Source organism: Salvia miltiorrhiza, chromosome 3, assembly GCF_028751815.1.
Source record: "Salvia miltiorrhiza cultivar Shanhuang (shh) chromosome 3, IMPLAD_Smil_shh, whole genome shotgun sequence".
NCBI lineage: Eukaryota > Viridiplantae > Streptophyta > Magnoliopsida > Lamiales > Lamiaceae > Salvia > Salvia miltiorrhiza.
In genome coordinates this window covers 40,664,946-40,688,120 of record NC_080389.1, presented here as the reverse complement: position 1 = coordinate 40,688,120, position 23,175 = coordinate 40,664,946, and the positions used below count along the sequence as shown (strand labels likewise).

General features: G+C 34.3%; 1 protein-coding gene and 1 pseudogene across 1 annotated transcript; both read left to right on the top strand.

The window, feature by feature from the left end:
* Nucleotides 1-256: 256 nt before the first annotated feature.
* On the top strand, nt 257-817 carry LOC131018805 (uncharacterized; annotated as a pseudogene).
* A 16,483-nt stretch (nt 818-17,300) lies between these two features.
* Nucleotides 17,301-19,272, top strand: LOC131016709 (uncharacterized). Its single transcript, XM_057945408.1, has 5 exons — nt 17,301-17,468; nt 17,596-17,716; nt 17,999-18,507; nt 18,603-18,710; nt 18,857-19,272. Exons 1-5 carry the CDS (start codon nt 17,452-17,454, stop codon nt 19,128-19,130), a joined length of 1,029 nt encoding a protein of 342 aa, XP_057801391.1. The 5' UTR covers nt 17,301-17,451; the 3' UTR covers nt 19,131-19,272.
* Nucleotides 19,273-23,175: the final 3,903 nt, after the last annotated feature.

Here is a 23,175-nt window from a genome sequence, read left to right as displayed (position 1 = left end):
GGTTAGGGAAAGGACCTATATATAAGCACAGGAGATAAATACAGTGTAGAACTCGAAAATACTGATAAAATCCAAAAATTCCCGAAAATTCGGAAATTCCCGTCGGACACTATTCATTGCTGCGCGCGACTTTCTTGTTCTTGCCATATCTTTCTCGTCCGAACTCGAATTTGCAAACCGTTTGCACCTTTTTTTTTTTTTATCAATAAAAAATTCATTAAAAAATGCAAACCGTTTGCACCTACGAACTCCTATCGAGACGAAGTACAACTTTATTAAGACCACTCGTCCAAATTCAGACTCCAGTTTTCTGTAAAATTCATCAAAGTTCAAGCAACTAACATATTTCACAAGATAAAGCAATTTAAGCATAAAACAATCATCCAACACTCAATTTCCTATAAAATTGACATCATAAGAACATTAAAAACCATGGAAACATGAGTGTTATCAGTTCTCCCCCAACAGTTATGGTGGAATCGACCATGACGTCGGCGGATGAGCTATTCTTCAACGGCCAGATCAGCCCGATGAAGCTGTCATCGCACCTAGCGACGCTACAGAACGATTTCCCACCGCTGTCGATGAATCTCAAAGGTGGTACGGCGAGCTCCAGAGGCAGAGATGCTACGGGGCGCGAAGCTCGCGAACTGCAGAGCTAGTTCCATGTCGTCGCTCCGCTTCGATTAGTGGTGAGTCGCCGAAGGATTGGATTCGCAGTGTGCCTCCACCGCCGCAAGCGCCACCATCAAGGTTGTCTTCCTCTGGGAAGAACTCGAAGAGTTGGATATTCCTCAAGGACCTTCTGCAATCGTAGCAAGGAGAGATTTTGGTCGGTGATTTCGTTCTCGGCGGCGAAGGAAAAAAAGACGCCGCTGTCTCCTCTGGTGTTGACTCTGTCGTCCTCGCGCGACGAGAAAAAGGGCGGAACGGATACGAAGAACAAGAAGACGAAAGCTCCAGCGTCCAGGAAACCAAACAACGTGTGGAGGAGGCCATTTCATATAAAATAAAAAAAAATATTGAAGAAAAGATAACGGACGTTAGTAGCGTGGACGGAAAATTTTAAAAAATATTACAATAAGGTTTGTCATGCCACCTACGTTTCGTTGGGGATGTTTTTGCTCAAGACGGGTCAACCCTGAGGTTGTATTTGGTATTTAACACTATTTTAAATTATATCGTTACACAATTAAGAGTATCATGAATTTATGATGAATGTAGATACTATTTACATAATTTTTTTAAGGATAGATACTTTTTTCTTTTACTATGGCAAATAGGATATATATAACACTAGAAAAAAAATTCTATCAGTGACATGAGGTTTGGTAGCTAATATTCGTGTCATAAAAATTAGTGACGTTTGAAAGTGTAACTATTAGTGATTAGTTACATCATCAAATGTCACTAATTTTTATGACACACATAACCAAGACTCATGTCATTAGTGATTTTTTTTTTTGTAATACTCCCTCCGTCCCATGAAGCATGATCCATTTTTTTGGCACGAGAATTAAGAAATTTGTTTTTTCTGTGTTAAGTGTGGTAGGTGAAAAAGTGAAAAGGTGAATAAAGAGTAAATTTTTTGCCATTTTTAGAAACAGGTCAAGCTTCGTGGGACAAACTAAAAAGGAAACTAGGTCATGCTTCGTAGGACAGAGGGAGTATGAGTTTGCTCTAAAATGAACTACTATGATATAACATACTTAGAGTGTGTTCGAAATTTTCTCATCATTTTGATTGAAAAGTATCATGAACCAAAAAAAAAAAACTATAAAAGCAACATTTTTTTATTTTATTTTTCTTTGAGAGCTATAAACGCAACAAAATTTATTCCTAAACGCGATACGCAAAACCTAAAACCCTAACCATAAAGAGAAATTAATTTAATGTACAAAAATGAAAAATATACTAAGCCAAATAAATGTGGGAAGTTTATCTTGGTTTCAACGGTGTTACCAAACACGGTGTTATAATATATTAGTAAATGAATAGTAGATTAGTAAATGAATAGAAAGAAGGGTCGAGAAGAAAGAGTTGCAAAAGGATGCAACATCACTCATTGTAGATTACAAACAATGTGTCGTTGTAGTTTGTGGTTTGTGTCATTGTTAGCTGGTGGCCTAGAGAGCGATGCCCAAAAATCTTTGAATGTTGTAAGTGATGTCAACCACAATAATATATGTGTTCAGTAATTCACTCACCCATCTTATTTATTGATTTAGTTCAAACGAAAATACTTGACTATATGTAAATACAAATTTATGTATTCAAGTTAATAACACTTTTACAACTTTAAAACCTGTGAATTAAAATGTATTTACACGATGTTTATAATCTCTATCTTGTCCTTTCATTCTTCTCCTCAAAATACTTATGTGTTATTCGAATTTCTTGAAATCTTTGAAAAGAAAGTGTTATGATCTCGTTTGAGTTTGTATTTTAAATTTGATGATGTCAATCCAATTTTTTCTCCTCAAAATACTTATGTGTTATTCGAATTTCTTGAAATCTTTGAAAAGAAAGTATTATGATCTCGTTTGAGTTTGTATTTTAAATTTGATGATGTCAATCCAATTTTTTCACCTTATTTCTAAATTAAACGTTAGCTTCGAGATAATGAATGATTCAGGATGATAGATGATTTCAGTGAAGAACGCATTTGTATTTTTGTATAACACCCTGATTATCCAAAATGATTTCGTAATAATGAATTTTTTCTTCAATTTGATTAGTATGATTTGTTTGTAAAAGGAGTGGACTTGTGGACTTTTGGAAAGTCATGCTGAGCTTTTAGATATAAGATGACACAATTTCATTGGCTCCTCAAAATGTGTATATATACATCTGCATGGAATTTTTTATTTGTGTGCATATTTAACATTTGTCCGTCTTTCGGTTGGTCAATAAATTCATACAATCAAATATTAATTATATATAAATTTAATCTTAAAATTATAGTATTTAATTTAATGGAAAAGGTGTTGATCCACCCCTATAGTAGAGGCCCCTATAGCGTATTGCTCCCCATAGTCGACATTGGATCAAATAGGCCCCCGAAGTCCGAAAAATCGATCAATTAAGCCAGTTTGACTAACTGCAGTGGCCGAAGTGGTCGTGGGGTCGAAGAAGGAAGAGCGGCGATGCTTCGCTGGATGAGAAGCAGCCGCGGTGGTCGTGCCGTCTCAATCTCTCTTTCGTCGTTCGACAGTTTTGGAGAATCAGCTTGCGAAATCTTAGACCAGAAAATTGAGCTTTAGAAATAGAGAGAGGGAGATATCTCTCTCTCCCGTCTCACTCCTTCAGTCGAAAATTACAGCAGCCATTGCAGTCTGCCGGCGCCGTTCTAGCTTCATTGGAAAATGGAAGCTTCTACTTTGAAGAAGGAAGGTCAGTGTTGATTTGGACGGCTCATTTCAGGCTTTCAGCAGAGAGAGAGAGAGAGAGAGAGAGAGAGAGAGTTGGATTGAGGGAGAGGTGACCGGCGGTGACGGCCTCGTCGTCGCCGAAAGAGAAGAGAGGCCGAGGGAGATGTCGGCGATGGCTGAATTGGAATTGGGGTAGAAATTGGAAGAAGAAAGAAATTGGGAGTGAAAAAAAAAAGGAAAAAAGTATCAAATAAGCCCCAATCATAGTGACCCTTATCATGTTTAGATCCCTATAATTGAAGTTGGACCAACTAAACCATCAAAGTGCCTAATTTTTAACAATCGAGCCCTCCGCCCTAACGGCTGTTTAACACCGTTAAGATTTTTATTTTATTTTTAATTTCGTTAAAGTCGCCGGAAACTCGCCAAAAAATACATCTCTCATTTTCTCTTCCGCTTTTCCAGATTCCGGCGGTATCAACCGCTCATTTCCAGATTTTGCCATTAATATAGGCCTCTCTTTTCAGATTCGCAGCGCCTTCTCTCTGAAAATCCTTCCGCGGACCTTCCCTCCGGTGAGAAGCCGCTGCCTTCTCTTGAATCTGTGGCGAGCCGCCACCTCGGGAAGACCAGTGAGTCGGCACCTTCCATCCCTCGATCTCTATCTCTCTAAAAAATCGAATGAACAAGGAAAGCCCTCTCTAAAATCTCTTCTCTCCACACGACTTCCCTAGACAAGGGAGCAGGGGACGAATCGATGTGTTGGAGGAATGTGCCACCACCATTGGGAGTTGGCGACATTGTGATGGAATTCACGAGCTTCTCACCAAAAATCTCCAAGAGGTGGTCGTATTTGGAGTCGAGTATGGGGTCGAGGGCCTCCTTGTTGTTGTACTTGTGCCCGCGCTGCTGCTTGTCCTTGAAGACCTCCCACCACTTCCCTAGACGCTTGGCAGTGTAGCCGTGCATCGCACGTGCATCGCACGGGTAGGCGTACTTATATTTATTTAACATGTTTATTCTGATGCTCGCCGTGCATCGCACGGGTAGGCGTACTAATAAATAAGATGGAGAGAGTAGTATACGTCCAAACATAATATGCACGATAAAATAGAAGACAAAAAATGCAATACTATGAACTTTTGTTATTAGGCAGCACTAGAGTTTTAATTTTGCAATTCCCATTTTAGGTCTATATACGAGCATCAAAGCATGGTACTTCTGAAACATATTTGATTTTATTTGATTTAAAAATATATATATTCAAAAACCAAACAGCATATTAACTGTCAAGGCTTCATTCAAGCACACCTAATTGGGCCCTGCTTTAACATCATGCCACTTAGCCCAACTAAATATATTTGCCGGAAAGTAAATCCAAATAGTTCAAGCGTAATCAAGAGTAAATTTGTTATGGTTTCATATTTCCAATCTGGGTAAATTCTATTCGCCGCCTTTTACTCAGTAATCAGCCCCTATTTAAAATAATAATAATAAATAATTGTAAAATTACTATTTTACTCTATAGCCCCCAAATTAAATACCCTATAATCTATAACCCTCAAATTAAATACTCATATACCATAATAGCCTCTAAATAATGTTGGATTGGCTAAAATCGTCTGTGACCTGCAAGATTTTAGCCATGGACAAAGTATGTATCTTGTTGTTTGGGAACAATATTCAGGATCGACGTCGATGCCACTTGTATTAAGACCAAGTTTCTGATCTAGCCTTTTCTACCTCTTCTCTAAGAATAAATATAAAAGTAGAGACATGGTGAAAATGGATGAACAAATCACAAGTATTAGTACAACTAGTATTTTGCCCGTGCGATGCACGGGTATTATATTTTTTTAGATATTATAATTTTTATTTTTTTCTTTAAAAAAATTATTATATTTTTTATTTTATATTAGTATTAATTAAATTATATATTATATAAAAATAATGTAATTGTGATGAGTTAATATTTTTTTTAAGTGGTATAAATTTAAGAATATATCTTTGTAAGTGACATGAAATCACCAATCATATACTATATCAATAATTTGAAGTGAAATTGTCTAAAAAATGATTAAAGTGAAATTAACTAAACGATGAGTTGCGATCATATTTATTAAGCTTCACTATTATGTACACATCATTCATTTTATACACTTATTTTAAAATTTAATAATAATTATGCAAACAATAATTTATTATTGAAATCCATAAAATTAAACATATTTTGTTGTTGATTTTATCATAGCCATTAAAAATAATGTATTTACAATTTTTTCAATGAACACATGATCTGCTTTTATATATAAATGTAGCTTTCTGATTAGACGGTTGCACTCGCGTTCAAACTCTGACCCGCGCTCAAATACAAACCCGCTTCCTGATTCTAACTTTGTAAATGACACTATTCAACTATACAAATGACAGTGTCTGTAATTGACTCTATTCGGTTATACAAATACACCGCGTATAATTGACATTATAATATTGTAAATGACATTGTGTATAATTGACACTATTCATAAATATAAACGACACTTCATGTCATTGACATCATAAAATTGTAAATGACACTATAATGTTTCAAAATGTTATAGTGTAATTTGTATAACTGAATAATGTTAATTATAGGCAGTGACATTTGTATAACTGAATAGTGTCATTTACATGATTTGAATCAAGATGCAGGTTAAAGTCTGAGTGCGGGTATAACCCGATTCTACAGTGCACCCAATAGCACCTAAGTTTTTGTGTTCTGATTAATTGTTTACCTATTTTTATAAAGGACAAATTAGTGTTGCTGATTATTTTGTTACAAAATCTAAACAATTTAACAATTATCATCTAATTTCATGAAGAAAATGCATATTACCTAAAAAAAATACTCCATCTTAACTATTTTTTTCCATGTCATCGTTTTCAATTTTAGGGTGAAATTGATTTTTTAATTTTTTTAATCTTTTAACCTATATAAATAATTAAAAAAAATTAATTTTATTTATGTCTCACTAAACATATTTTCAACTAACTTCCTATCCATACAATCATTTTACACAAAAACAATTTTTTTATATATATTTTGACGATAATTATTAAGTTTAGAATAAATTAATGTGGTTTAAGAACCTAATGTTATTAGTGTATTATATGAGAGATTATTTTTTACCAAAAAAATATCATTATACTTTTGTAGTATTAATTCTTATGAAATCCAATATTTTAAGATAAATATAAATGCTAATTCAATTGAGCATTTATATTGAAAATGAGAACAAATTATAGTCGTAATTTAATAGATCACAAATAGAACTTGCTAGTATAAATAAAAATCAGCATTAATTATGTAAATAAATGTTGAAATTAATATTGAATTATGTAAATTAAGGTTAAAATTAATGCTACACTTTGGGCGGGAAAATAGTATAGGCATATTGGTTCCACTTTTATATAGATATATAGATATAGATATAGATATAGATATAGATGACTCTCTTCTTATTTCTCCTATCTTTTGCCAGAGGCAAATTGTTGGTCGAGGCGGCTGAGCAAGAATGCTGCAAGATACGGCCGCGTAGCTATGGATTCCCTTGGAAGCTTAAGATTGGGAAAGTGTCCTCTTGTGGGGATTGGGCCTTCAAGATTGTTGTCCGTAACACTGAAAGAGGAGAGGAAATGAAGGTTTCGGAGTGATGATGAGGTTTGGCCGGAGAAATGGTTTATATATGTCTAGTTTCTCCAAGTTCCTGAGATTAGAGATTAATTATTAAGAATATTGCAGCGATTTAATTTGGGAATTATGAGTTATAAGGTAAAATAGTAATTTTACATTTATTTATTTATTTATTATTATTTTAAATGAGGGGCTATACTGAGTAAACAGGGGCAATGAATAGAATTACTCTTCCGATCTTAATTCTGTAGTTTAATTAATAAATAAACATTTTTGTTAAAAATCAAGCACACAAAAAAAATGTAAGTAACTAGAAAAATCTATTATGCTAGATTAACAGACCAAAAAGAAAGACGATGAAGCGCAGTCTGTTGGTAAGACGCTTCTCCTCCAACCAATAGGTCGGAGGTTCGAGTCACCCTAGGAGCTAGAGTGTGAGTGAGTTTTTTTTCTTTCTTTGATTGTATTTAAAAAAAAAAAAGACCAAAAAGAAATAGTGAGATAATGTTTATTGGGCTTATTCTGAATTTATTTGTTCGGGTCCAATAGGATAGGCCACCACCTGCAATTTTGTCGACTTTATTTAACTGTAAGTTAAAAATAAAACAGTATGCTGATTAAGTGATTATAAGATAACTAAATAATACTACAACAAGTACAAGACTTTTTTTTTTTTAAGGTTGCGTCTATTTTGATGGAAAAGAAGAGAAAACAATATATTTTCATCAATTTTACATCATTTTCACATATTTATTATGATGAAAAAAAAAATTCGGGACAAGATGAAATATTTTTTCGGGTAACCTCTTTTCACTCATTTTCTCTCCAACGTTGGATAATATTATTCTACGGTAGAAGTGTGAAAATATTTTCCAATATTTTCTCATCTTTTTATCTCTAATAAAAATATTATTGATTGCAAAATATATATACGTGAGTGTGGTTGTGGTGGGGGATGTGTCCACCTGCATCTGAACTTCCTTTTGAAAAAATGAAGGAACTCACGTATAAATCCTCTAAGGAATTGTCTACCAAAAATATAGTAAATCTGCTTAAACTCTTCTTTTTCAGTGTGTGCGATCTAGCAATCGACTCCATCGTGATTATCGTATCTCAAGATCAAAAGACAATGAATTAAAATGGGAAGCCAGTGTGCTAGTCAGCGAATATATATTCCATCTGAATGTGCATAGAGTGAGTCCCCTCATTACGTACTCAGATGAAATTAATATTCACTGACTTGCATTAACCTTGCGGTTTTGAATCATTATCTTTTGATTGTGGGTTATAATACTTGTAAGCACCGGATACACGTTCAAACTTTTACTAATAAATGGAACGACAAACAGTGACGTAGCCAGGATTTTTTTTTTGGGGGGAGGGTGGCAATTTATAATAATTTTAATATATAATTAATTAAAATTTATAATAAATATTATAATAGTTTTTGAAATATTTATATATGACTATCACACGTCCTAATAACTTCCATGTTTAAAATTATAAATATTTAATAAAATTATAAATATTTATATATGACTATCACATGTCCTATTATATAAAAAATTCATAGAGAATTCAAGATAAAATAAATAAATTACAAGTGTGTTTGTAAAAGATTCAACATTTAAACTCAAATTTTATATTTTTATAAGTCCACTACAAAAAATTACCCTATAAAAAAGTCCACTATAAAAAATTACCCTATAAAAAAAATTAATTTAATCTCACCTAATAGATAAAGAAAAATAAACAAAGAGATATGAAATAATAATAAAACTACAGTATATAATACTATGAGAAAAAATTATAGTATATAATATTAATCAAAATGAATTCTCAATTAAATAATTAATAAAAAATACATATTATATATATACTATTCCCTCCGTGCCACTTATCTTGGCACATTTGCTTTGAACACGAAAATTAAGAATAAACGGTTAAAAGTGCAAATTTTCTGTGTAATGCTATACTTTCTAAACAGTTCTATTTATAGGCTGCTCATGCATGAGGGATATTAAAACTTGATTAAAAGAATTAATCAGCATAGGGATGTTACAAAATTCAAATGAATTGAATTCAGATGTTACAGAATTCAAAAGAATTCAATTTGGTAGTTTCAGAATCAAGACTGTGTCCAGATTCATTCCAGCTACGCGCATGGCTTGTGGTTGATATGCATGAGGCTTTTGTGATTGGGGGGTGTTACATAATTCTAGTTGGGCCAAGTAACCTAGCCCAAAAGTATTTTGTGCAAAAAAAAAAAAAATAGTTTAGATTTAAACATCAATTGTCAAGATCCAAGTCCTTGACCGTAATCCATAACCAACCCGTCGGCACGCGAGGCCAAGTCCTTTATCCAAGTCCACAAGTATCCAAATCCACAAGTTATTAAGTCCTTGCACTTAACAACTTATATACAAGAGTCAACTTCTCTTCTTTTCCAATACATAACATCCGAACTTTGACATACAATATATCACTCTCCGAAAATCAGTTTTGAGACTTCAAGTATACCACGTTCATTTAGTCACGACGTAAATTAACATTTAATAATTATTTTAATTAAATAATAAATATTTAATAAAATAATATAAAATATACTAACACAACCATATTTCCTAACAATACTCGTGATAGAGTCAATTACTAAATTGTGAATAACTATTGGGGAAGAAAGTGGGGATGGATGACTACGTTTAGGAAAGTTCAAAAGGGAGTCTATTTTGGAAGGGGGTTAGATTCTTGCATATATGTTTTTGAATTATGATCATGTGTAGTTTAATAAGTTATTCCTTCGTACATGCAGACGAGACGAGAGCAACTTCTTATTTCCGGAAAATAGAAGCACATACGAATCATTTTCAAGAGGCAGAACCACGTACGAATATAATCAAGTATTACAAGCCTTTTCCGCTGCAATTATATATGTTAGTAAGATAAATAAATTGTTGGGCCGAGGATCAATTCACGAATCAAATATTACAACCTATCAACACTTATCCTAAAATAGATAACAGAGGATTATGGCATTCTTTTTTGTTCGCACTATACAGTGGATTTAATTGAAGCTAATTAGACCAACAAACAATTAAATATTTCAATTAAAATAATAAGTCTTTTTGTCAGACAAATATAGAAATTAAAGTTGCTATTATAATATAGTACTCCCTTCCTCTGAAAAATATTTGGTGTTGTGGGTGACACTAATTTTAAGAAATGCTATGAGTGTATTATGAGTGGAGAACGAGTCCCGCTTTATATAGGTTTATGTTACTTTAACAAAAAGTAATGGTAGATCATGATGATCTTTTTGTGAAAAAAAAAAAAAAAGGTATAAAAAATAAAGGGATATTCAAAAATGAAAAATACATGATTTCATAAGATGGGCCAAAATAACAAAATATGCATGTTTTTCAAAGGCGGAGGGAGTATGTATGTATGTATGTATATATATATATATATATATATATATATATATATATATATATATAGGGTGCGGTTATAGTGAGAACCACACTTATCGTGAGAACATAAGAACCATTAAAATCAATGCATCTACTATATAAATTAATGCATTCGCTATTAAATTTAATGCATCCAAAAATAATAAATTTTTTGCTCCATTCAGGATTCGAACCTAGGATCTGCATTCATCCATCAAGATGATGCATCCACCGTAGATCTTGATGATCGAATGGTTTAAAATGGTTCTCTGTTCTAATTTTATTTAGTGGTTCTTATTTAAACCTCTCCCTATATATATATATATATATATATATATATATATATATATATATATATATAGGGGAGGGCTAGAATAAAAGCACTCTTAAGTGTATAAAATATAAATGATTTTCAGCCCTTAGATCATCAAGATCTACGGTTGATTCGTAACCCTTTTGGATGAATTTGTGGTCCTGGGTTCGAATCCCAAAGGTAGCAAAAATTTATTTTTCACAATTCGTAACCATATTGGATGAATTCGTAACCCTGTTGAATAAAATTCGTACATTAAAAAACGTTTATATTTATATTTTAAGAACTGTTTTTACTGTCGCCCTCCCATATATATATATATATATATATATATATATTAAATCAATTTACACATATTATATTAGTTAGATGCATCTAATTTTATTACCACATTTTAATACATATACACAGGTACATATTATAATTAAAATATATATACACCCTCCGTCCCAATAATCTTGTCCCCTTTCTTTTGGGCACGGAGATTAAGGAGTGTTGAGTTAGTGTTGTAAATTGTAAGGTCCCACTTGTTTTAGAAAAAGTAAGTATGAACTAATTATCTTTGTGTTTGACTTCATTAAAATATTGACTAACTTATTTTAAATTTAACAATTTAGTTTATTTTTAAATTCAATTAAATTATAAATATAATTCAGTTTTTTTTTTTTTTACTGAAATTCAATTAAACTCAAACTGAATGAAAGAGTGGAACATTTGGCTGAAACAGTTCTTTCGGCTGTAATGAAAAAGTGGCGCCAATTATAGACTTCAATCCCAAAAATAAAAGAGAGGGAACATTTGGCTGAAAATTAAAATTTCATTCAAGGAGCAAAGTTTCGGCTGACAAGTATTCCCACCAAAACACAAGTTCCAACATCTATAAAATCTGCCATTCACAATGCCTATTACATTCACAATCTAAAAATTGAAGAACCTACTACAAAATCACCAAAATCACTTCAAAATCAACCATAGTGAGGCGCAACGATCTAACCACGGGAGAGAGAAACTCCATCGTCCAATTTGTGCCTATTATATTTAAATGTCTAAAAAATTATTATATTTTGATGGGTTAATTTGTTTTAAATCCATAAACTTTACATAAATTTTGGTTTTTCCCAAAAAAAAATGTTGAAAATACACAAACTTTCACATTTTTTGGAATTTCCCACGAAAGTCAATTCATATAAAATTAAATATGTCGTGGAGTCGGATTTTGTTATCATGGAATATCTTAAAGGTTTAATTTGGTACAAATTATTTAGTAATAATTAAACTATCCAAGTTTTATAGTATATAACATCATATATATTTTCCACGTCAGCAAAATTAAACATCACGCCATATTTACTTTTATTGGAAATTCCAAAAAATATGAAAGTTTATGTATTTAGAGCTAATTTTTATTTATTTTGGGAAAAATAAAAAATTGTGTAAAGTTTATTTATGAATTTAAAACAAATTAACCCTACTTTGATTATTTACAAAATTCTATCTCTTCCAACTATTTTGAAAATATTAAAATATCCCGTTCCGTGAAGGTAGGAAGTAGCGGTAGAGGTAAAGATGACTTAGAGTGCAATGCAATCTATCAACTACTACTACAAATCAAGGGTAAGGATCCTCTACTGTGCACAGCATGGTGCTGTGCACAAAAACAGGGGGAATTGGTATTTTTGGATTTTTTATTTTTATTAAAATTTTAATTATTTACTTACAATTTGAATGCACTTGAATGCACATCACCCTGCTGTGCACAGCAGGGGATCTTTTTCCTACAAATCTATGATTAACTATAGAACCACGAAAAGTAAATATAACAATCTTCCCGAATTTTATTTCAAAGAAATAAAATTAATGATTACAGCAAGGCCCAAATTGTATTTTAAAGAATTGGAGTTAATGATTGCAGCAAGGCCCAGTTATACATTGCTTCTGAGTTAAGGCTGGAGCTCTCAAAAATTAAAATTATTACCCAAATCATAACAATGTATCATGCCCATTTCATCCACACGTCGCCAAACAATTGGGCCCCACATGCTTATTCATCATCAACTGTTATGTGCGCGCAACAAAATCGACAATCGATTGAAAAATAAGTATAATTTTCCAACCTAAATTATTATCCTAGACTCGTAGTTTCAATATTAGATTTCATTATAAATATTTATAAAAATAAATTCTACAAACCTAATTTGGTTCGGATCTAGAACCAATTCACGCTCTCATTGATGTAATAGCTCGAGAATTAAATACAAATTATTTCCACATCCACATGTAGGGGTGATGAATGAATAGTATATAAGTAACTCTGAATTTAAAATGTGCGTACTAAGAGCACTCCCAGCAGAAATCCCAAAATTATGCTCCTATATTCCTCCCTAAAGCTTCCCTATTTAATTTTAGGATCTCGATTTTATAAATGCATACACCAGATCTCCTATTTTCTATATAAAAATAATAATTATGTGTGGGCTCTACTAATTATAAGCTTAAAATAAATTTAGGGTGGGTGTAAATTTAAGATTGAATTTAGGTAGGTGTAAAAAATTTTGTGGGCCCCATCCAATTTAGGGGATCTGCTGGATGCATTTTTTATCTCATTTTCAATTGTTTTAGCCTAAATTTAAAGTTAGTGATGCATTTAAGTGATCTGCTGGGAGTGCTCTAATATTCAAATTTATTTGATTTTTGTTGTCCAATTCGAATATCCATATAATAGGCCGGGTTAAACGGACCGATTATATGGGTAACCGTTATACAGCAAGGAAAAACAATCACCTCAATTTATTTCGATTTTCCCACATCTTTAAACCCAAAAAGTAAACATCAATGTTTTATTAATTAATAATCAAACATTATTCTTAAATCGCAATTCACATCAACATATTTCAAAAATATTACTACAATTTATTCTTGAAAAGGAAAAACATTATAATCTATTCTTAAATTACATTCAATTATATACGAAATTATAATACTTTAAAAACGAACAAAAAAACTCATTAACACCTAATAATCAATTAGTCTATTGTCAATGAGGCCTAGCTCAAATAGACAAAATTGAGATATTTAAAAAAAAAATTGTGAGAGATTTTGGGTTCAAGTGATACGTTCAGATTGGACTAATTTTGCTTCAAAAGAAAAAAAGATTGGGTTAACCAAGCATAGCTCGTTCCAAGGCCTGGCCAATTTATTAGGCCCAATTAAATTAAATAATCCTTCTTCAATTTATATAATAACCTATTAGTCTATTCACCTTATAAAAGACATGTTTATTTAAAAATGTATTTTTCATATAAAACTTAAGAAAGTAAGTATTTTAAAATTGGAATAATTGCAACAAATTTTCACACTTTCCCGCATATAAACTTAAAATTCTAACTTTCAAATACACAAACTTTCATTACGTTATGATTTTGTACATGATGTATATTTTTGCGAATGATTCATTAATACATTTTTATATTTTTATACTGAAATTTACCTAATGTCCAATTAGATCATTTAGGAAAACTTTTGTTACAACTTCGACTTATACTTCAATATTTATTTGTCGAAAACGTTCATCGTACATAAACTAAGAAGGAAATGAAAGTTTGTACATGTAAAAACAAAAATATAAATTTATATACAAGACTAAAAATATGTGAAAATTCATATATTTTGATGTTATTATTTTTTTCAATTTTTTTTAAATTACAAGAGATATCTAATATATAATCAAATAAGAAACCTGCACGTAGACGGGACCTCTACACCACATAAATATAAGAAATTAATCGTACGCAGGCGGGACCACTACTCACATAAAAGTGAAAACAATACTCACATAAAAGTGAAAAAATATGAGATTGAACCTAAATTCTCTGACAAATGAGAGTTTTTGACTGGCTCAATTTATCACTTAAGCTTAGACCTCAAGAACTATCTTTTTCAAATTTTTATCTTTTACTAGTTATTTACATTTCTTTAAATTTGCGCAAGGGAAATGTAACACGGGCATAGAGTGAAAGAGCGGTGGGGCACCGGCTACCACGTGACTAAACGTAGTCTCAGATCTTGCCGGTATCTACTGTCATTTTCCTATTTAATACTCCCTCCGTCCCATTATTTATGGGACGTTGCTTTCCGGCACGGAGATTAAGGAGAGTTGAATTAAAGGAAATTTGTTATTTTAATTAAGCACACACGCACACAGTCACACACTCACACACACTCCATCTCTCTCGGCCCCTCTCTTTCGCCGGACCGGTACACGGCGGTGGCGCCGGCGAACGCCGCCTTGTCGGCCCCTCTCCGTGCTTCCCCTGTCCTCTCTCTCCCTTCCCTCTCTCCCTCTCTCCATCTCTTTCTTCGTTTTGGCAGAAAAGGGAACGGCAGCGGCTCTGCCACCATGCCCTCACCGGCATCGAGCAGTCACCAGGCTTTCCTCGCCGGCATCGAGCAGTCACCAGATTCATAATTTAAATTACCAGATTCACCGGCGTCGAGCAGTCACCAGATTCACCAAATTACCAAACCAAAAAACAAGATCTAAATTCACCAAATTCACCAAAAAACAAGATCTAAATTCACCGGCGTCGGAGCCCTAAATCCTTCATCCTCCAGCGCCGCCGGGCTCCGTCGTCGGCCAGCTCGATTCACCAGCAAAACCCACAAACCAAAAATCGAAACAAAAGCCACAAACAAAATCAAAACAAAACCCACAAAAATCGAAATTCAGTTATTGAAGACGAGACCTACACATCCCAAACCTACAAAAAAAATTCGAACTCCGCCGCCGCTGCTTCGTCGCTGCTATTCACCGGTGAGATGAGGCGGTGGAGATATGGGGGAAAAGACGGTGGAGGCGTCGTGCAGAGGAGGGAGAAGGCGGCGTGCAGAGAGGGGGAGCCGGTGGAGACGTCGCACAGAGGAGGGAGAAGACGGTGTGCAGAGGGAGGAGACGGGCACCGGCGTCGCACAGAGAGGCCGGCGGCCGGAACCCAAGAAAGCCGACGAGAGAGTGGAGGTTTCAGGTGGAACGTGAGAGAGAGAGGTTCAGATTTTGAAAACATTTTCAAGTCCCTAAACACATTTAAGAGTAATTAGCGAATATATTAATGCTTAAATGCCCCCTGATTTTTTCCAAAAAAGGAAATGTGTCATGTAGGTTGGGACAGCCCAAAAAGGAATACGTGTCATGAATAATGGGACGGAGGGAGTAATTAAATTCAAATATTAATGTTTATTTATTCTAATAATATTCTCATCTTTCTTAGTACTACTCTACATCGAGTCGTCGGGAAGAATGATCGAATAAATACGGATGTATACATAATTCGAGATTTTAAATCGTGAGACAATTTTACTAGCTAGATTGAATTAGATTCGACTATAGATCGTTCTTAATTTTATTTAATGATTTATAGAGCATGTTATGTTTTTGGATAAGAACTAAAAAGTAAAAACTATCTTAGAGGTTTCTAGGATAAGAGTCTAAATTAATAAGGCTATAAAATGCCTAGGCCTTTTGATGCCATAAAATAAAAGTATGTCAACTCCCTCTAGCTTCTATAAATATATCTTATCATCAAATTACACATATATATTAAGGGCTACAAAAATAAATATTACACATATTAAGAAAATAAAAGAAATTATTTATACAAAAAATATTATTTTGACGGGTGACAAAAAGTATTAAAGAAGGTAAAAGAAAGAAAAATTATACTCTTAACTTTGAAATAGAACACTTATTTAAAAAAATCAAAATCAAATAAAACAATTATTAAAAATATGAAAGATCCAAATCATGATCATAGTAATTTTTCACTCTTGTATTTTCTTTGAGTTGTACTTCAATCTTCGTACTAACTAAATAGTCCAAATTATATAGGAAGTATGTATAAATTTAATGAAAATCGCCATTTCAAATTTCACTAAATTAAAATCTAATTTCGAAAGAAAAAATCTAAAATTGGCGTTAATGCGGTAATCTTATCTTCATAAAGTTGTTCAAAAAAATTAAAAGTTGGGCAGTAATTGCTGCAATAAATGAACAGTTATAAGACTGTAGCGAATACAGTTACATCTTCATCTAATAGAATTGAAAACTTAAAAATAAAAAAAACCCTATAAATATTACTCGTAACATATACTATAATAATAGAAATATAATATGCGAGTTACTTCAGTGTGGATGAATTGTAACTATGTTATAGTAGCTAGTTTAATATTCACATCTATATACACTATTTACAATACGCATACATATTTTAAAAATTCAATATAATACAATTTTCGATTCTTCTCTAATTTCTACTGTCCCGTTTCTAGATTTTCGTTAAAAAAATTGATCATAACTTTGCGTTTAATATATTTTTAAATGATGAGATATAAAATTAATAGTAACATTAATGTTGAGAAGAGTCCAAAAGCTCCCTGACATGTAAAACCCAATGATTTTGTAAGCTACTTTATTTCTCTTTTAGAAATATGTATTTTATTTCAAAAGTTGATATTTTTTAAAAATTCTATAAATTCCTCAATATTTTCAACTGTATAACAGTGTAAGCTTTTTTTCTGCCAACAAAACCGGACAAAGCTACTGCGGAGATGGAGATGTTCAAGAACTGAAGTCAAGATGAGGTGGAGGAGGCAATGCAGATAAGTAATGGGTGAGTTTTTCTCTGAATTTCACGGCATTTGTGTGTGTGTGTGTGTGTGTGTGCTTTTTTTCAATCCACCAATGTGATTGTTCGTGGCTGCGGATGATGTCTGAGAATGGGATATTTCTTGTTTTAGTGAGAGAAAGATGGAAGGAGAAGATAGTGTGAAAACAGTAGATTGCTTGAGAGGAAGGCTGCTTGCAGAAAGAGCTGCTTCCAAAAATGCTAAAGCGGAGGCACAACAATTGGAAATTAAGGTCTCTCTCTCTCTCTCTGTCTCTCTCTCTCTCTCTCTCTATATATATATATATATATATATCTGTGTGTGTGTGTGTGTATTATAGAAATGCTTGAGGACTTTTCATCTATGGTGTCCGTGGGTGTGTGTTTTTGTGTGTGGATGTCAAATGTGGAAAAGCCTAGCAAATTTTGGCATTGTTTTGATGAGGTTGAATTTAACTGGTTAATGTGGTTTCAATTCATCCAAAACATCTCTTTCAATTGAATTATTTTTTTTTAAATGTCCGAAAAAATCACAGTTGATGGAACTAGAAAAACTGTTGACACAAGAGGCAAAATCAAGAAACAAAGCTGAGAAGAAGCTGAAATTCTTGACGAAGAAGCTTGAATCCATCAACATTTTTCATTTATCAGATGAGTCAGAATACATTTCCTCCATTTCATCCACAATTACCAAAGAAGAAGAAGAAGAGGGCAATCGAAATCAGCAGGCGAGAATTTCTGAGGCATTTGAAAATCAAGAATTGAAAGGGGAAGCCATATTTCAGAAGGATTTGGGAAATTTGAAGCAAATTGATTCTTCATTTAGTCTGAGTGATGACAACAGCTCCACAGCTGAAGGGGCTTCAACCTCTTGTGCATTTGAAGTCCATTTGCCTGAATTCAAAGGCCTCGAATGTGAAATGAGACGCGACAAAGATGTAAAGTCGCCAAGAATAGGCAAGATTGTTGAGCAAAGAAATGCCACATTTGAGGATTCTTTATCCTCTGCTAGTGGAAAATCGAGTTCAAACATGGATCAACAGAGGTGAACTTCCATTCAAGAAAGATCTTGTTGAATACCTTTGAGCTTACAAGTAATGCATATAGAAAGAATGTTATAGTGAAACTTGTTTCTTGCAGTGATTTCTGCTGGCGTAGCATTGACGAGGGCGAGGGCGAGGGCGAGGGCATCAACCAAAGAAATGCCTTATTTGAGGATTCTTTATCCTCTGCTAGTGATCAGCAGAGGTGAACTTCATTCATGCTTCATTTTGGAACTATAATCTTTCTTGAATATATATACCTCTTAAGCTTACAACTAACTAATGAATTTTTGGGTTATATACAATATAAGTATGTTGTAGTTTAAACTTGTACTAGTTGTTTTCTTGCAGTGGTGATAGCATTAGCATTAGATCTTGTGCTGATGAACAAGGCCAAGATTCCGACAGTCAAATAGATGATTCCATGGCTCTAGTTGTGGTTGATACGTCTCAAAAGATTCATAGGATTGATCCGGATGCTCTTGATGCTACGGTGAGGGAAGTGCTCGACACACTGAGGCGCGCAAAGGAGCAACTTCGGAGTTCAATGGAGAGACGACGGATGAAGGTGATCGGAGTTGGTCGGACCAATCTTGCTGTTAAAACTAGTACCATTTTCATATAGAGCTCACTATATGTATTTTGCCTATATTGTGTGTTTTTTTAGATGGATGAGTGATGGTATAGGTAGAGAGTTGGTGTTCAAAATGAATAAAATGGCACTTGATTTAGATATTGCTAAATTAATGATAAACCTTCTTGGATTATGCTTGGATACTACTCAATCAGTTTAGATCTTCAGTTTTATTTTTTTGAATTAAATTTTGATCTTCAGTTTTTGAATTTATAAGTGAGAAATTTGAAGTTGTATCTTCTACTTTCATGATAATATTTTCTAAAAAAAAAATCTTTCAAGTCTCCTGTGAGAGGCTCTCACGATTAGCTATTTGCCTTTGCAAATCATTTTAACACTAGTTTATAGGTTATAGCCTATCGAAAATCAATGAAAATTATTAGTTAATAATATTAATAAATTATTAAATATATATCATAAAAGAGAGTATTTACTGAAAATTATGACTTTCTTAATTTAAAAATAATATTTTTAATTTTTAATTCCATTCTTCAATATATACAACAAAATCACTTTCAAAATAATAAAAAAAATTATATATATGTAAATTAACATGTAAATCTTTCAAAATTTCATTACAGACACCACATGTAAGATTGAAAAATCAACAAAGAGTCCACATGATCCACTTATATATTAATTGCATCTACCAAAACTATTTATTGGGTTTGAGAAAATATACAATAAATTCATCGTACATATAATAATTCTTTGACCAAAATAACTAAAATAACATTGAAAAATATAATCATATCTAATTATTTCATACTCCCTCCGTCCCATTATTCATGGCTCGTATTCCTTTTTGAGCCGTCCCAAGCTACTTGGCTCGTTTCCTTTTTTAGCCATAATTAGGGAACTATTAATAACTTAATTAAGTTCACTATATAAAGATAATTAGAAACCCTAAATCTACCCAACCCCTCCTCAATTCACTCTGCCGCTCTCTATTCTCTAGTTCTTTCTCATATGCGTAGCCCTCCTGTGGCTGAAACCCTAAATTGCGCCGCCCTCTACCGCCTCTATTGCCGCCCTTAATCGCAGTGATGAAACGTTCCTTCCCTTGGAAAGAGTATCTGAGCGACGAGTACATCCCCGATACCGAAGATTCGCTCGGCTTCATCGACGATCCGCCGCCTGTGTACTTCCCGTTCTCCATGTCAGAGGCGTTGACGGCGGCCTCCCAGGAGTCGTGGCTCGGTGCATCTGAGGTTGAACATGAAGGAGAGCTTAGGTGCGACGAGAGTCCATCCCCTCCGCTTCGACCTCCGATCTATCGCCGCCTTTGTCCCGCAAGGCTCAGAAAGTATGAAACCCCCTCCTTACCTCTCTCATTTACTCAGTCCCCTGATTTAGGTCAATATACTGATCTTCTCTGTTACGAATCATGGGCATCGGTTTTTCTGAGCGAGGAAACCCCTAGATCTGATGCCAAATCAAAAGATTTGGCAGCGAAATCAGGGGTCAAATCGGAGGAATCAGGGGCCAAAACGAAGGAATTGGGAGGGAAATCCGACGAGTGGTGGCTCACGGCATCCGAAGGCCACCGTAGACTACTCGCCACACTGCTTCCTGCCTTGTTTTGGGTGAGATCTTCCATGTTTTTGGTGAATGTGTGCTGATTTGAAACTGTAATCTTGTTGGATTTTGGTGATTATGTGGCTGCATGTGAGAGTACTAGGGTTGATGGTTTATTTGGGATCTGAAATGATAAAAAATTACTCGTACTAAAAAATTAGTGCACATCTATGAATTTATCTTGAGATGTGTGAGTATGAATGTGTGTTGTAGGTGAATTGTGGTGAATGTGTGCTGATTAGGTTGGTGAATGGTGGTGATTGTGATCTGAATTTGGTGGTGAATGTGTGCTGATTTTGTTGGTGAATGGTGGTGAATTTGGTGGTGAATGTGTGCTAATTTTGTTGGTGAATGGTGGTGAATGTCTGCTGCCAAATACTTTTAATTCATCTTGCATATTTTATTTTTTTATTTATGCTAGAAACCACTTTATTAAGAAAGAAAGTTAAGGAATAAAATAATTGAAATAAATACTTTAATCTTGTGGTCCCTACTACTTTTACAACTACTTTAACTCTCCTAAATACCTGTGCCCAAAAGGTTTGAGCCATGAATGTTGGGACGGAGGGAGTAGTAGTTATCCAATTAATGAAGGCAACAAAGATTGAAATTCAAATAATGTTAAAAAAATACATATCATGCGTATATCCTTTGATATAAGTTCTACAATTGGTGAGGATATGAGGCTAATGATTTTAGATATACTCCTTGTTGAACTCTAAGCTAAACTAGGAGAAAAAGGATGAAAGAAGAGGAAGATCGAGGCAGTAGAGAGAGATGAGATACTTTGTGAACTGATTTCTCATTATGCAAAAACTGATTATAACTAAAGGAGACTCATACAAAATCTTGGGTACACCCGGGTGTACCGTATAACCGGGTTGACTCGTACCCAAAATAATACTATTTATATGATTTAGGTCAGGATATGTTTTTTGTTTCTGAGCTCTCCCTCCATTGGTTTTGGCTTTCCCGTTGAGTTCTCATGTTTGTGAGACTCGTGCTTGGTCTTTGTATGTTTTTTGTATCATTTTCTTTCTAATAAAATTTTCAATTCAACAGTATATGATTTAGGTCAGGATATGGGTTTAAATCAGGGTACGGGTCAAAGTCTAAGTGAAGGTGCAATCCAGTTGTACGGTATACCCGGGTGTACCTAAGACCACCTCGAAGACTCAAGCTCATATGCAAGGGGGAAAGGCGGAAGCTTCTAGCTACTTGCTTAATAAAGTTCCTAACTGTGAAACTGCATAACTATGTTTAACTAATTTTCAATGACCTGACTCATCAAGCTCATAACATAAACAAAAACTAAAAATATTAATATGCTCTGAATCGAATAATTCGAAAAGGACATCGAATATCAAATCAAATTTAATATTTGAAATCGAATCGAATACCCGATCGAATATTAGAATATTTTCATGAATACGAAGAAAATATGATGATATACGCTTAGATGGTCCCAAACAATACTAAAAACTACTCCCTCCGTCCCACTAATGAAGACACACTTTCCTTTTTGGGTTGTCCCAATAATAAAGACACATTTCTAAAAAAGGAAATAATTAGAGCATAAGATACACTAATTAATTGAACCTTAATTAAAGTATAAATAAGAGACAAAAACCCTAATCTTATTATTTCTGCCAATCCAGCTTCTCTCCGCCTCTCTCACTCTCTCGTCTCTCTCTCTCTCTCAATCCAGCTTCTCCGGCGAGCCTCCGACCACCGCCGAGCACCCCTCGCCTCTCCGACCACCGAACGCCCCTCGCCCCTCCGGTGAGCCTTCGATCGCTCGCGCACACACTGACGGGGGCAGAGGGCTGAGACCTAGCCCTAGCCCCGCCGAATAGCGTGGCGCCCCTCCCCCTTCTCTTCTCCTTCTCCGGCCGACAGACGGCTCTGGGGCCGCGCCGCGACCGCCTTCCTTCTTCCCCTCGCATCTCTCTCTGTCCGACTCCTCTCTCTTCCCCTCTCGGTTCTCCCTCATCTCTCTCTCCCTAGACTCTGTGTTTGCCGCGATTCGATTTTTGGGTTAGGGGCTAGGGTTTGCCACGATTCAATTTTTGGGTTCGATTTTGGGTTTGATTTCTGGGTTTGATTTGGGGGTTGAATTTCTGAGGTGGTGGTGGTTGTCGTAGGCGGCGGTGGTGGTTGTAGGAGGCGGCGGTGGTGGTTGTCGGAGGTGGTGGTTGGATTTGGGGGTTGAATTTCTGGGTTTGATTTCTGGGTTTGATTTGGGGGTTGAATTTGGGTTTCGATTTTGGGTATGAATTGGGGGTTGAATTTGTGAGGTGGCGGTGGTGTCGGAGGTGGCGGTGGTGGTTGTCGGAGGCGGCGGTGGTGGTTGTCGGAGGTGGTGGTTGGACAATTTTTTTTATTTAATTCATTTAAATTAATTAAAATTTTTGAAATTAATGAAATTACAAAAATTTAAAATTCATCTAAAACATTA

Excerpts from the sequence above, each read along its gene's own strand:
- LOC131016709 (XM_057945408.1), top strand. Across the intron at positions 17,717-17,998 it reads CACAACAATTGGAAATTAAG|TTGATGGAACTAGAAAAACT; the intron begins GTCTCTCTCTCT and ends AAAAAATCACAG. Across the intron at positions 18,508-18,602 it reads TCAAACATGGATCAACAGAG|TGATTTCTGCTGGCGTAGCA; the intron begins GTGAACTTCCAT and ends TGTTTCTTGCAG.